General features: G+C 32.3%; 2 protein-coding genes across 2 annotated transcripts in view; both read left to right on the top strand.

Annotated features, from left to right (window-relative positions):
• LOC105143170 (uncharacterized) overlaps nt 1–16,395 on the top strand; it is a 440,192-nt gene that overhangs the window by 60,237 nt on the left and 363,560 nt on the right. The gene's annotated exons all lie outside the window — the stretch shown is intronic.
• LOC105153192 (uncharacterized) lies at nt 1,777–3,246 on the top strand. Its single transcript, XM_011067900.2, has 2 exons — nt 1,777–1,877; nt 2,420–3,246. Exons 1-2 carry the CDS (start codon nt 1,812–1,814, stop codon nt 3,137–3,139), a joined length of 786 nt encoding a protein of 261 aa, XP_011066202.1. The 5' UTR covers nt 1,777–1,811; the 3' UTR covers nt 3,140–3,246.

The following is a 16,395-nucleotide window of genomic DNA, read 5'->3' as shown; positions in this document are numbered from 1 at the left end:
TATTATACGATCAGTATATTGAACAAATATAATTGCATATTCCTTGCGTAGTAATCATTTTCAAATAAAATATCATATGCAAGTGAGACCTTTTGCAAAGATGTCATCAGAACATGTTTACCTAGAATTACATTGGTTCACCTGCCAATAAAATGTCACTTGGGAAGGATATGTGTAAAAATTAAGTTTAATGCTAAAGTATCCATGAATCAATTATGAAAGTAGTTCCAATAAAAAGTTAGTGCGTCAATGGTTTAAAGCGGTGGTATATGTCTTTATAAGATCTGATAACTGTATATTAAAATCAAAGCATATAGTGTCAAAGAAATGAGAAAAATGTTGCCTTCATTTCGACATCGGGTGATTCAGGTGTTACGTTATTAACGACGCGGTCGATTGCCAGTTTAGACCTTCGATTCCTTTAAAAATATTACTAGGTGAACAAAAAATAGTACTACTAAAACTTGGCGAAAGTGATTGAAAAAAACAACACGTTGATTGCGCCACGTTGATGTGTCGAAATGCAAATTTTCACGTCTCTTTCATGGTCACCAATGTGTGTAACGTCGACGGCATTAGGCGTAATTAAACATTAATTGTAATTTCTTGCCAACTTCCTTTGCGTATTGCAAATTTATTTTTTAATTAAATAACCATCGACCATGATACCGGGATATATAGTGTACATGTCACATGGAGAAAGTCTAATTGTTACACCGTTTTGTATGTACATCGTTTCACTATGGGTTTTGTCACGCTTATGAATCTTCTTATTATTTAATTTACGTTGAAATCGAGCTTGCTCATAAAATCAGTCGTGAATTGATTGAGAAAGATTTCAATTTCAAACATAAGTTTCGTTGTCCGAAATAGTATAACGTGGCTTAATTTTGACGAGAATTATGCAACGTCAAAGTTTCTTCCTAGTCGCAGAAGTTAATTGCCTGATAAACAGAATCGATAAAAATTATGTTTTAAATCTCGAGTGATACTTTATGAGTATGCTAATAAAATGTTTAGCGAAAGTGTGTGAAGATCGTAGAATTAAATTTAAGATTGTCGATCGCACGCTGTCAGATTAATTCGAATATTCTCCATCATATTACCATCCACTTATGTCTTAGGCGAAAGCTTGGACGCTAAAACTGTTATGTTACAGCTTCCTTAAGACTTTCATAATAATTATAATATTAAGGCAAATACGAATTTTAAGCAATTTTATAAAAATTATATTTTTAATATTATATTTTTCTGAGATTGTTTACTATCGCGATTGATAATGGCATATCAACTTGTATATTATTTATTACTTTGCTTGTTCATCGTCGAATTTTCTACTTGTCTTTGTTCATACAGTGAATAGCGATGCGTTGTGTAATGCGCTAAGAGCTACGATCATCATTATATCCAATAAAATTTACGCGAGGTGCAAACAAAAAAAAAGCAAGTCGAGTCCGCTTATAATGATTCTCATGTAAAAGTGAAAGAAAGACAGAAAGCGCGATTAAAACGGGCACGCGAAAGAGTCGGATCAATTCCGCACTTTTGAGTTGCGGTTCTTCCTTGGTGAGGGGATAACGATTGGAACTAGTTGGAACGAGCGATGGGACGGCGACGTTACGCGGCTTGTATCCGGGCATCCGGTAGTAATCAACCTTACCAAGCGGTAGCCCGTGGGAAAACGGCTTAATGCTGAACGGATTTGTGCGGGATAGCAGTACAATCGGACCACCTTAAAGCTGGCGTTCCGGCGTTGGACGAACGATTTTCCGGGGAGTGGGCCAGCGAGCACGGCGAAAGTGCCGGTATATATGCTGCTGATTGGCACGATGCAACTTCAGTGTGCACTCCCGAAGGCTACCATGAGCACTTCGCAGGTGAGCGTGCGCTGCTGGCACAGCGGCGCGTAAATAGGGCTCTGACAAGGGTATCTTTAGGGTATCTCGCACGGAGGATTATGCACGGAATTATGCGCGATAAATGAGGAACGCGTCGGGATTTAGTATTATTGACGGTGTGAGATTGGTGTTGATTTCTCACACCATCACATACAGTGTTAAAATTGTAGAGATTACGGTGCGATTCTTTCTTTCATTACAAGAGTGAAATTTCAATAAATTTACTTTAAATAGAATACTTTAAATACAATATTAGAGAAGATTAGATTTTATATACTGATTATATTTTTATCTTGCAATGTTTCATGTTTATAACAGACTATAATTTAATTTTGTTGTACATCGTGCTTTTTTGAGATTTTCTTTGTTTGCATTTTTTGTATTGTCGAATCATTTATTGTATAATAAAAATGGATAAAATTTTTGTGAACTCCAGCGAGATCTTCAAAGCTTCCCAAGTTAACAAAGCTAATCTAAACCTTGACCATGAAGAACCGCAATTAACACACGTTTATTCGCAGATCCTCGTGCTCCTCGCCCTTGTGGCGACGGTGGCTCTGGCCACTGAGACCAAGAAGTCCGACAGCAAAGGGGTCGAGTCAAAGGATGCCAAGAGCAAGCGCGGACTGGAACTGAGTCTGGGTCATGGTGGCTTTGGCGGCGGCGGTGGTTTCGGCGGCCACGATTTCGGTGGCTTCGGCGGTGGTGATTTCGGCGGCGGTTTTGGTGGAGGCGGCGGCGGCGGCGGCGGCGGCGGTGGCGGTGATGGTGGAAGAATTTCCGGCATCACGATCCATCGCGAGGTCTCGGTGCCAGTTCCGGTGCCCTACACCGTTGAGAAAAGCGTACCAGTACCTGTACATGTGCCGGTGAAGGTTCCGGTGGACAACCCGATACCGTATCACGTACCAAAGCCTTATCCGGTTCCAGTAGAGAAGACTGTACCAATTCCTGTGGAGAAACCGGTTCCAGTACCTGTCAAGGTGCCCATAAAGATACCCGTCAAGGTGCCTGTTCCATATACCGTACCATATAAAGTACCTTACCCCGTGGAAAAGGAATTGCCCTATCCGGTCAAGGTGCCGGTCGTCGTAAAGGAATCGTATCCGGTCCTGGTGCATGAAGGCGGTCACGGAGGCGGCGGCGGCGGCTTTGGTGGAGGCGGCGGCTTTGGAGGCGGTTACGGAGGCGGACATGGTGGATTCGGTGGCGGTCATGAACTCGGTTTCGACCTGCATTGACGATAGTCTGATATGACAATCGATATTAATGATACTCTTGTATATAATTATTACGTTTCTTTTTTTTACACTGTGCTGTCTTAGCAGAATAAACATTAAATTATTAACTCGGCCTTTTGTAAAATCCAGCGTTACCTTATCCTTTGATGTTTACACGAGGAATTTGCTCAAACTTGAGCTTTATTTTACAACAAATAAAAATCATTTTTCTGAGTGTATTATATTTTTAATTGCTCGCATATTTCTATGGTTTTAACTACATTGCGCAACCATAGTGACAAGAAATTAATCATCAATTTAAATGTTTATGAAACAGCTTGTTGAATTTTTCTTATGTAATACACTTACGAAGTATTGCAAGTTATCATACTGCAATAACTGCCACGATATAAACTGATTCTTAGTCACTTCCTGTGAAACTAGGCGGAACATGTTACAATGTGGTTACCAGGCGACATGTGAAAGTATCTCAACCAGTCATTATAGCCGTTACGGTTCCACACACAAGTTAGATGTACTAGGAAGCTTATTATCTAGTTAAGGATTGTACGATAAAATCGCAAAATACTCTTACGTGTAAGAAATGATACTTGTTATATTTTTATACATTCATTTAATTATAGGAATATAATGATAGATATATATTTAAAAGATCTGATTGATAGGTTTAAAAAGATCTTGAAATGCTTGCTTTCTAATTTTTAAACATCAAAATATTTTCATATATAAATTGTGGTCTTAATTATATTAAAATCATATAACATTTTATTTTAATTACATTAAAGTAAATATTAAAACATAATTTATTTTACATTTATTTATTAATATAACTTATAATTGAGTAATTACAATATAAATTCATGTTCAAGAGGTCAACGTTATGATTGCATAAATTATATATATTAGGATGAAGCCAGATGTACGTTGAACATACCGATCAGATACCTTTACTCGACGTACAAGGTAGATCATTCCATAGTCAAGGTTGCTGGAAGAAATAATATCGAATATTTACCTCGGGCAATTCATATTTGAGCGTATATATAATCGCGCGTATAGAGATGTACGGTTTCTCTCACGTAAGGGGAAGCCAGTTATACGAACGAAAAGAGTGTTCTGTAATCTGTGATTTCCGTAATCTTACTTCCTTGATAGTAATATTTCCCAACGACCAACTAGAGGCCATCACCGTTACGTAAATAGTTCGATCGATTTTACGTAACTATTATAAAAAGAAAGTAAGCACCTTTACCATTAATGAAACCATAATGACTATCAAATTCTGTATTGGCAATCTGTAATAGCGTTTCGCTCAGCGAGTTAACTAAGTATCACTTTCATTTATAATCTGCGCCATCGCTATATGCTTTACATGCGCGCGATGCTCTATTTTCTTTTTTTTGACTTCTCTATAATCTCATAGATCGTGTTACATCATGCCATTTATAAGATTGAACGCTCTGATTATTTTTCAGCAGGATATAAACGAGTAATTGCGATATCTTGTTAGGAATCCGAATATCGACAAACTACGACCGACGAATAACTTGCTTTAACCTGAGGCAATCGTTATAATAGTATATGGAGATGAATCAGGACCATAATTTGTCCTTGTTAGAAGTTTCTGTTCTTGAACTAGGTCCCTTTATATACAATTATTATTATATATCAATGAAGGCAGAAAAAGATTTCATGTCATAATTCTTCATACGATAAACAACGTTCTGCGTATCGAGGTATATGTTATAAATTTAGGAGTCTTCATCTCTCGTGTCTCATTCAAATTTCAGACTACATAATAAGATTATATAATAAGAGACGACTAGTGCAATCAGTTTGTGAGAGATTTGAGAATGCAACGATCGTAATAAGCTTAACAAATAATTGAATTAATTAAATTGTCTTAATAGAAGACATAACGGAGTACAGAAAAAACAATTTTATCTAAAAATAAAAATAATTTTATCAAAAGAATTATTTAAAACGCTCAAATAATAAACGCTATAATAAACAATGTTACAAAAAATTTTGACATTTGAGCGTTCTAAATAATTATTTTGATAAAATTATTTTCATTTCTGTCTTACACAGTTATTTTACCATCTATATAATTATTTTACAGTCTAACAAAATTATTTTCAGGCGTATATTTAAATAAATTTTATTTTAAATTTGTTCATACTTTAGCAAAATCATTCCCTCCGTGTATCATAAATCGTCTCACACAAGCAAGAACCTTTCTAAATATTTTTAGAATCGGATTTAAAATATAGAACTTTCACATTTTTCTTCTATATGAAATAAAGAAAAAAAAATAACGAAAAGATAACGAGAATTGAAACTGATTAATAGTAAAATTGTAAATTTTCGCACAATTATTTGGGAATCTACGGACCCAAGTTTTAATGCATCACAAAATTTTATAAATGATTAAAAATAAAAACAAAGAGAAAACATGTATAATGTTCACAACTTTATTTTATCCGCTGAAGAATTATTTCTTGAAAGAAGAGATATAATCTATATAATATTGGAGATATAATTGTTTAATCGATATAAATAGAATAGATATCATAAAATGTTTAGATACGTATAGTCAATGCTAAAAAAAAAACTGAAAAATGCCTTTTCTTTGCAAAAAGAACGTAAGCGTGACAAGAGGCGTCGCGACGTCTCGTCAGTCTAGCAATGTCGTTGTCGCCACGAACATCCGGCGCTTTAAACATCGCCATTTACTCTTACGGTTCGTTAGCCACGTGTCTCCCGCATTGGAATGGGATCGTCCGTAAAACATAGAGGTTCACTTCAATACTTTTATTTGTTTAGAGTAAGACATCGTGATTGGACGTACAGAAACTTTAATTTTGTTGTAGATCACAAATTTCAAATAAACTGATAAAATTCAAATATGAACGCGTTAAAGTAACGCAAATTCGTTCTGAGATTTCAGTATATCTGCATTACATAGAATAATGATATTATAACACATGAATATAAATCATATTATTACACTACCTCTCAGCTATATTTCTTTTTGACGAGAGAAATGTTATTGTTACATTTCCTGCATATGCAACCATATATCTGTAATGAGAATATTTTATTTTATTTATAATATTCTATTTAATTTAGAATAATGCGAAATATATTAAGAAAAATTGTGTTTGTTAATCTGTCTTGATATTTAAAAATAGCAAATTATTATTATACATATTGAAAGTTTATTTTTATGTGAAATAAGAATAATCGATTGACAGTATTTTTTTTGAGCAAAAGATCTTTCTCTCATTTAATATGTCTACTTTAAATTGTACTATGTCGCAATCTTGGACAATTAGCAATCTTTGGCTTTGCAAAGATAGAACTTGTATGATATCGTACATGCCGTAATCTCATTTCAGTGAAACCGCGTAAGGAACCAGCGAGTTAATGTACATTTTGTTGGATATGCATTGAAGGAAGTGCGCTTTAAATGTAGTCTAACAGAATGACCTAGATAATAACTGAAAGTAAAATGATGAATTACTTAAGAAATTAAGAAATAAAGGTATTATTACTCGAAAGAAATACCAATATTGTAATACTTAAATTCTAAAAAAAATATAATATATTAAAGAAATTGTTATGCAAATATTTTTAGATAGATTTTTTTAGAACAGAAGATATTGGCATGTTTTTATTTGCATCTAGTTAAATTATAATGACCTGTAGGAAGAAATACATTAATATTATTAGGCAAAACATGTGTTACGTAATGAAACACGTAGTATAATATTTTCTCCGTATCGTTATGTTAGCGAATGTTCGCCAGAATTCGAATGTTACCTCTATTTTGATGACACGGTCTTAAAATACGTCTATGTTTTATTTTAAGCTTGTGTTCATGTAGCATCGTAAATCAGGGAACATGATCTAAAGTCTTTCTCGTACAGTTTTAGCTTCATTTTTCATGATATTCCGCGTTCCAGAACAGATGCTCCATTATCTTGAGACTGTCCATTTTCTTTCATTTTTCGTAGGATACGCTCATACAACGACAATGATCAGATAAATCTTATAACAATTTAAAGAATTTATTTATTATTTTTTATTAAACGAAACATTTATGTAATATCTGTTTTAATAATTGCAGTTTTTCATATAAACATAATTTAGTTTATTATCACTATTTTGTTGTAAATCCACATTTACATAAAATGACATTTAAAAAGTTTTGCCATAAGCGTAGCAACATTGCTTGTATATAATGAGATAGAAAAGGGAGTGGGAGTGAGAGAGAGAGAGAGGGAGAGAGAAAATATAGCTAATTGCAAAACTAAATAAACCTGAAATAAAATTTTATTTTCAATCACGACAATCTATTGTTTTATATATGATTATAATTAGTCATTGATTAATTGTCAATTTGCTATTAACAAAATCTAATTATTAATCTGATAATTTAGTATTAATTATTCGTACAAAATTATTCTTATTGAAGATCACTAATTGTTAGCTAATTAATGATATATAAATATAAATTATCAGATTAGATTGGTTTTCTTTATACTACATCGAGCAGAAGAAACATCTTAACTCACAAGACACATTTTGACAGATTCCCAAATTAGCAAAGTTTCCTTTAACCATGTCGTACTCCTTTAAAACGTTCGTGCAGCTATAGCATCAACTTATCCGACATGAGATGCATTCTTTTTTTCTGTGTAACTCCCGCGCCTTAAACAGGCTTCGGTTGTTATTGCCGGTAGCGAAGAGAAAGGTGCTGCGGAAAAACGAAGTAACGTAGTAAAGCGAGTGTTAAAGCCCGATCGATTTGAAATCGACACTATACATTGAGGTCACACTCCGTCTCCTTTCGCTCTTCCTCCTTCCTACTGTCGTGGCTAATAAGACTTCAGCTGAGAAGCCTGCTTTAAGGCCGTTCCGCCGTACTATGAACGCGTCTGTTTACATAACTATAATAGTGTAATTATAACGAGTTTATGCTTAGCTCTCTGAACTCTTCGCTTTTATCCTTCCTTTTCTTTCATGTTTTTTATTGCGTTCATTTTCTTTTATCGCATTTCTTTCTTTCTATTTCTGCTTTATTTGTATTAATGGATTGAACTCTATACAGAGTGTCTCAACACTTATGATAAATATTTTGACAGTTCTTTGTAATATTAAAAAAAAAAAAGTCTAATACAAAAATACCGAGGTTACAATAGTTTTCAAATAGGAAGAGTTCAAAAATTACGAATGATAGGACTAGAATTTTGCGCGCTCAGGGATAGTAAGACGATCAGCGTTGAAGATACTTCTTCATACCTTTGAAAATAATAATATTCAGCATTTTCACACACACATACACACACATACTACACACATATACACACATATTGATTGTCTTGTCATCTCTGAATGTGCGAAATTTTAACTCTGTCATTCGTAATTTTTAAACTCTTCCCATTTAAAAACCATAATCTGGACATTTTTATATTAGATTTTTCAGGGCTGGGTAATTATATATGTAAAATGCCAAATGTAAAAATACATAAAAAAACGTATTTAAAAGTGGATGTAAAATGTTTTTCGAATCTACTTTATATGTTAAAAAATGAATAAATAGATATTAAATAGTTTCAAATACGGAAATGGTTTTTCCTACGTACATTTTAATATACATTTTTAAGTATTTTACATTTAACATTTTAAATAGAATTTTAAATGCAAAAATAATCCTGAGACTTTTTGTCTTAAAATGTTATAAAGAATCTGCCTTTGAAATATTTATTATCAGTTTTAGAACACCCTGTATAGCTTGGCAAATATAGATTGGTATTTGTAACTATTATTCGAATCTCATTTCAAGAGTTTATCAGAGAAACTCAGAACAGGATTTCGTATCTTGAAACGCAGACAATTCAATAGACACATCTTGATAGAGATTAACTGTGACTGTGTTTAGAGAAGCAGAACGTTACTCACGTAAAACTTGGTGCGATAGTGCTTTTATTAATTCCGGGTTCAAATTGTTGGATGCAGGCATAACACTATCCTTCATTATTCTTCATATTCAATTCGTTATAAGATCAAGCCCTCTTTTCAGATGTATTTGTCCTCTTGCGAAATAAAACGTAATAAAAGTGTGCTGTATGTAATAGGAGTAATGCAGTTTCTCCGGAAATAATTTTCACAAGCGTGTTAAGTAACGAGCGTTATTCGTATCTATGGGAAGCATACACGAGAACGTTTGTGTCCTTGTAGATACGATCTGTGGCTTCCAAGCTTTACAGACACATAAATCATATATTAAGCCTTGGTTCATACTAGCAGCATCGTGTTAATGGACGCGTAATATGCGATCGCTCGATTTCACGGAGCTCGCCACAGCTGCTGCAGTAACGGCTGATATCTCGAGACAATGTTCTATCGAATCGATAGCCAAACAGGAATTTGGAGTACCTGATAGGTTGATTCGAGGACACCAGCTATCCATCTATTCTGTACTGTATATATACATATTATATATGTAATGTACAGCAATTCTATATGTAATATATTCTTTATAAGTGAGTCTTGTACAAAATATCCTTAGAATATTCACAGAATTTACAGAAGTCCCTTTCTTTCTTTTATCTATTTATAAATTAAGGTCCCGGAATTAATATTTTAATGAACAATATATATTTACGCACTAAAATTATTTACAATTTGAAATAGTTTCCCGAAGAGAGGATAAAACCCTAATTAAATATGAAAAATTCTTATTTTCGATTGACAGATCTTAAATGCTTTAATTATTTAGTGTGAATTAATATAAATTTCTGATTCCACAAACCACTGTGGAGATTGAATTAAAATTATGTAATTTAAAATTATTTTATTAGAATTAAATTAAAATTAGTTAATTTAATCTTCAAATAATTCGCGTAAGTTTGAAAGTTATAACATCAAGATAAATGTAAAACGAGATACATGAAAGTATCCTCCCTACATTAAAATAACAAAAACTTGTTAAAGAACAACAATTGAATGTTGGCCTTCTACAAACTACTAGACTTGTAAACACGGACAATAGTATCTGAATTCTTCCAGACGCTCTTAAAAGTACACTGTATAGAACAATGTTGAAAGAGAGAGAAAGAAAGAACGAGAGGCCATTCTGAGAATAGCATTAGAAATCGTAAGATAGGATAGTATTGAAACTAGCATTAGCGTCATCATTGTTAAAAAAGACTCAATATATTCCGTAGTTTGCGAAAATTGTTCTTGTATGCGCTGTTTGCAGTGCGATGTATAACCCGCGATAATGTCTATAAATGAAATTAACGATGCCCGGCATGTTAATAATGCATTTAGATATACTCTTCGTATGCGATAATTAAAAGATTTACCGGATAATGCAGGTGCCCGCTAAGAGCCGATGTGCTGGCAGATAGTTTGCCAAATATAATTCGCATATTACGCGCATTTAATGCACATAGAGTATGCATTGCAAGCACATAATGTAAGAGGCGCAGAATGAAAATCAATAGCGATGCGGGTATGCTCAATCTATTTAAACGTACGTTTTGATAATTGAACGCCGATAATGACTCAGCATTAATAGTGATCTCTTTCGCCGTTATTAATTAATTGTCTGTTGTAATGCAAAAGCGCACTTTCCCCGCTATAACTTTCGTGTATAGACTAAACTTTACTCCCACGTTGTATAAACTTCACATCGATAATTAATGACTTTTTATTGTTCGAACTATTTAAAAGAGATTGCAGTTAGAGATTGCAATCGTTTGTTTTGGATCGTTATAAAATGAACACGCATCGACTAAAAGTAGACTTCCGTCAAAGCGCGAAAATACTATCCACTGCAGAAATTCCTTTTTGTTGTCTCACGTCGTAGAGATGATCAATGGCGATAGAAAATGTAACTGGCCGCGCATATCTCTTTTTTTCTACAAATATACGGCGAATAAGGCAAATTGGAAAGACTTTCTATTAATTGCTTCCGTGAGTTGAGCTTACGTATGTATCATATGATTATATATAATATAATTCTGTTCTCGAGTTTATCCAGTTCATTTCGTAGACTTTCTTTATTGCATAATTTAAAAAGTTTCTTCGTAAAATTATAGTTGTATTGAAAATTTCTTAAAAATTACTATCTTTTATTAAAGCAAGCATCTCTGTAAAAATTATACTGTTTGTAAAAATGATAAATATCAAATAAAAAATCAATAAAAAATTAATTTTTCTGATTTATGTATATAAATTTTAATACGCAATAGATTAAAATAACTATAACATTATATATAAAATGTAGATACATTAAAAAATATAAAGATAATTAATAAATTATATATACATACATATATACATATACATATACATATATATATATATATATGTGTGTGCATGTATGTATACATATATATATATATATATATATATATATATACACATTGGTATATTATATATACGCTTATAATTCAAAAGTTATAGCCTCAACATTTTGATATTGGAATTTTCATCTCAAAATGATCTTAGGAATCTCCTCTTAAGCGTTGTTCATCTCTTTCCTGGACATCCTATACACACACACACACACACACACACACACACACACACACACACACACACACACACCACACACACACACACACACATACATATACACTTAGTATTATAAAAATAAATAAAAACTATAAAATATATATTTTAATTTTAACGCACCATTACAATTCTTAAAGCTTAGTAAGTCAATCGATAAGTTACAAATCGAACAATGATTCATGGATTCTCAGAAAAGATTTGAAAAGAGATGAGAAATTTTTATACACGTTTGTACAATGAAAAGCTTTCAGATGGTTTGGAATAATACATGCATAAAGAGCTGAGCCAGTAACTATCAACTGCTTGATCGTTCGAGATAGTTGAATGCTACAAGTTGAAATATTATATGAACAATTTACACAAAGTTAATTTGTAATTATTTTATTGCAATTATATCCGACATATTACACTTTGCATAATAAATATATGTGCATTATTAAAGCTAAAATAACAAAGTTATATAAATTTATTTTAAATTATTATAATTGATATATTTTTCGTTAATAACGTTAGCGCTGGCATGCAATCGTAATCTCTGTCCAGGTTTTTTTGTTTTGTTTTAATTAATATATAACTTTATATATATTCAATTAAGAATTTATATTAAAAACATTTTGTTTTTGTTTATTATTAACGTGTTTAAATCAATTTATACGTCAATTTTTAATTTAAAATTTTGATATGAATCTTAAATCAAATTTCACGTAAATTATTTTTCCGCTTTTTAACTGAGTAGCTTTAGTTGTTCTCTGATCAGAAAATGACTATTGAACAGTTCATGTTTTAAATAATAAATTTCCATTCTTAGTATTTCATCCGCTCTTAAGAGAAGATCTAAGTAACGAGATGACAGAATATTCAGATGACAGAAGGCTGTGCCCATATACGTTAATGAAGTATAGCGAAATGTTTGATCGTATTCGGACGTTACGCGTTTCACCATATCGACCGCAGACTGTCCTATCAGAGTGAGGAAGCTGTAACACAGGACGGGGTAGGCTCTCCCGAAGCATCGGGAAAAGCAATATACGTCGGGTCAATACCGCAAATAGTCTCGATCAGCATATTCGTGGATTAATATGACGTTCAGGTAGGTAACGTACCATCCGGAGTTGTATGCCCTGCAACTTTGACCACCCCTCTCTTCTTCCCGTGCGTCCCGCGTCCAATCCAGCGGCAGACGAAATTGTTTCGAATTCTGCCGCTGGCAAGTAAACCGCAACTGTATCGATCAGCCAAACCCTAGAAGCAATTGGGTCGTTTCAATTAACAAAACTGAATTTTCGCCGTTAGGCTCGAAAACGTGACGGTTCATTGCGGAAAATCCTGTAGGCACGCTGTCAACCGGATCGCGAAAAGATAGTTCGCGCGTACGAAAACTATTCGAAAAAATAATTAGTCAATTGGATTTTTTGGATAACGAAGCACCGGTTATCGATTGAACGTCAATACGATTCGAAGATTAATTAGGTTTCTCGCGTTGCCAGACTTAGCTAAACGGATTCAGTCGATATATTTCCGTGTGAATTAAGTATCTACAATAATTATAACAATTATTGATATTAAATTCAGAAAAAATTTTTTGAATCGTTACACAAAAATATTATGAATATATACCAATTAATATCATCAGTTAAAATAAATTTTGTTTTATAATTCGTAACTGTTTTTAAACAAATTATTATTTCAGTGCTGAACTTTCATTATTTCTCTCTCTCTCTCTCTCTCTCTCTCTTTCTCTCTCATTTATTCATTCATTTTCTCTGTTTCTGATGCATCGTACATTAATTATCTTTATCTACATCAATTTATTTCTCTTTACGCTTATAATTAGCGAGATACAAAATTAAATTTATTTATTAAAGAAAATATCTATTTAATGCACATCATGTGTTTTGAGATTTAATTGAAAATAATTCTCAATTAATATCGTATCAACTTGAGCTCATTTTCGTGGAATCCTATATGTCTTTTTCATCCTGTCAAAATCAGTGCGCGTAATGGCCGATAGAGGATGGCTTTGCTTAATCTGGAGATCCCATAATGTATTTTAGAGCCGCTAAAATTCCATTCTACAAGCAGATCCTACAAGCGCATGTTCTCGTAAGGACGAGATCCTATTGGCACTGCAATGTTATTGGATTGTAGCACACAAACCACGAGATTCTCTGTCGGAATAAAGGGTTTCTTCGGCTTAACATTCTTCACAACTGTCCTCGGAAGAAGTCGGACTCTTACTTGTTCACTTGTTCGGAAGCAGCTATGTTCGGAACAGCTTGTATAAGTCGCACACAATACGTACACGCTTGTCTATGTAGTAGTATGTTGTTGCAATTGTACTCGTCCGAGTTATTTGGTTCACTCTGCGAAGGTTGATAGAAGTATTGCAAGAATATCCCCAACCATCGCTGCGAAACTATTCCAAGGACGCTCGTTGGATTTTAGAATTCCTCGATCCATGATGGCAATTGTATGAGAACATTTCTCGAATTGCTTCGCTAGAGTTACTGAATTATGAATACCTACCCGAGAGAAATTGATTCAAAATAAAAAGCTGTAATGAAACTTATACACATTTATACGTGTTAAGTGATAAATTTAAAGAATGTTAATGAATTTTATTATTATTTATTAAGATTATTTATTAAGACCGTATGTGTGAATACATAATGTGTGAATAAATAAGAAGAAAACTAAAAAATTTAAAGTTAGTTATATTATTTAATTCTTATATTCATATATTCAGGAAATATCAACGATTGTGTGATTGTAAATTTATGAAAAATATGCAACAGATAATACAAAAAGTTTGTCGTTATATAATGCTCAAGCAAAGATAGACGATAATAGCATCGCTCTCGTAGGATTTCTGCAGATAATGGGAACACTTTCTAGGGCTTAACGACATAGCTTTGTTAGATTATCGAAGCTTGCAGCTATTGGGAATTTCTATGCTTAAGGGATAATTGGGGATTGTGCTGGTAAAGAAAATATCGAGAATGAGAGGGGAATAATTTCGTCATGGCTTATATCAAACACACAATAATCGGCTTCCACGGTGAACCGTTTAATAAAGACCGAAGATCGCTTTGGATGTACATGCTCTTTGTGGTTTTATTTGTCATTAAATAAACTTTGCCTCGTTAATGCTTCTATGTTACCGATATTATGCTAGGATTAGATAAAGTGGAATAATATGTTTGTCAGACCTTTCGTATAACAATATGAACGTATTCCACGTGATCAAGATTTGAATATCCAAAATTACAACATATTGTTAATATATACATATTGTTAATGTAATAATATGTAATAATAATTATTTTTAACGTTTGATAAATATTTATTAATTAGATATTTTTAACGTCGATTTTCAAATGTGTTATTAATAATGAATATTTAAATTATGTACGCGTGTGTAGGTGAGAGAAAAATGATTTTTTTGTTAACACCAGACTTTTTTGTAGTCTTTCGATACTTCCTGAACATGAATTCGTTTTTTAAATTGCATCATGTCAATTTTAAGAAATTTATAAAGAATTATTTTCGCGTAGTTAATATAACTTTCTCGACAGTACGAATTTTTGAAGACCTAAACAATAGAATTTTTAATTTTCGCTTATTTTTCAGATGATATATTTTCTATATAATGAATGATATAATATGATGATATAATCTATATATGATCTATATATGATGATATAATTAATACATATCTTTTTGGTATATATAATTTTAAGAAACATATAGTCTATTATATTTTTTATGAATAAATTGTTAATTACCCAGCAAGAAATGATCGTCAATTAAACGTCGAATCGACGTCGAATTAGTGTTGAAATTATCGTATCGACATTGATTCGATGACTCATTTTTCGTTGGATAATATTTATTTTTTAAAAATAAAGTTTTTTTAAAAAATATTTTCTTTGTACGAATACTTTTTGCACTTACTGTACACATATACTTTTCAGTTATAAATACTACTTAATTTTATAACATTAAATTTAATTTAATTTGTATAACTAAAAATATATTAAATTTTATGATGTTTTTAACAGTGATAATGTTTTAATAATGAAATTCGCTGATCCAGCTCTTCTGCCTGATAATCAACGCGTGTACTCTCGTACTACCTCTGAAACCTCTTATTGCTGAAGTCTTACACAAAATAATAATATTCCGCTTTGAAAAGAATAATATCCCGAAAATTACGTTTTGTCTTTTTTGTCTAAAAATTTTCTCTAAAACGTAGTAAAAACGAGCATATCTCTTTCTCTCTCTAAAGGACTTATTTTTTTTAGTTCATTAATCCCCTATACACTTTTGAAGTTTGGTCATTTAAATTTGAGACTGCTTATATGTATAATTGGCACTGAAAATAACTGCAAATTATAGTTGATTATCTGTGTATATTTTTTGATATATGGAACTATAAATACAATTATTATTATCAACATTATATTAGTAATAATCATAAAATAGAGCGCCTAATTAAAATTATTTTACTATATAATTAAGAGAGAAAATGACTATAAAATAGTCATTTTCTCCTTTCACAGTAAGATAAGCGAATTACGTATTTAAATAAATTGTTGAAAACTAACGTATTTAAGAATGACAATTAATGAAGGTATATATCCTGAAAAATGTTAAAGCTATTT

The sequence above is a fragment of the Acromyrmex echinatior genome, chromosome 6, assembly GCF_024713525.1.
Source record: "Acromyrmex echinatior isolate Ae372 chromosome 6, ASM2471352v2, whole genome shotgun sequence".
In the NCBI taxonomy this organism is placed as follows: domain Eukaryota; kingdom Metazoa; phylum Arthropoda; class Insecta; order Hymenoptera; family Formicidae; genus Acromyrmex; species Acromyrmex echinatior.
This window is presented reverse-complemented; position numbering and strand designations above follow the sequence as displayed.

Bases quoted from the DNA above. Each gene is read 5' to 3' on its own strand.
- LOC105153192 (XM_011067900.2), top strand. From the start codon at position 1,812: ATGCTGCTGATTGGCACGATGCAACTTCAGTGTGCACTCCCGAAGGCT. The intron at 1,878-2,419 runs GTGAGCGTGCGC...GTTTATTCGCAG, and splicing joins CTACCATGAGCACTTCGCAG to ATCCTCGTGCTCCTCGCCCT.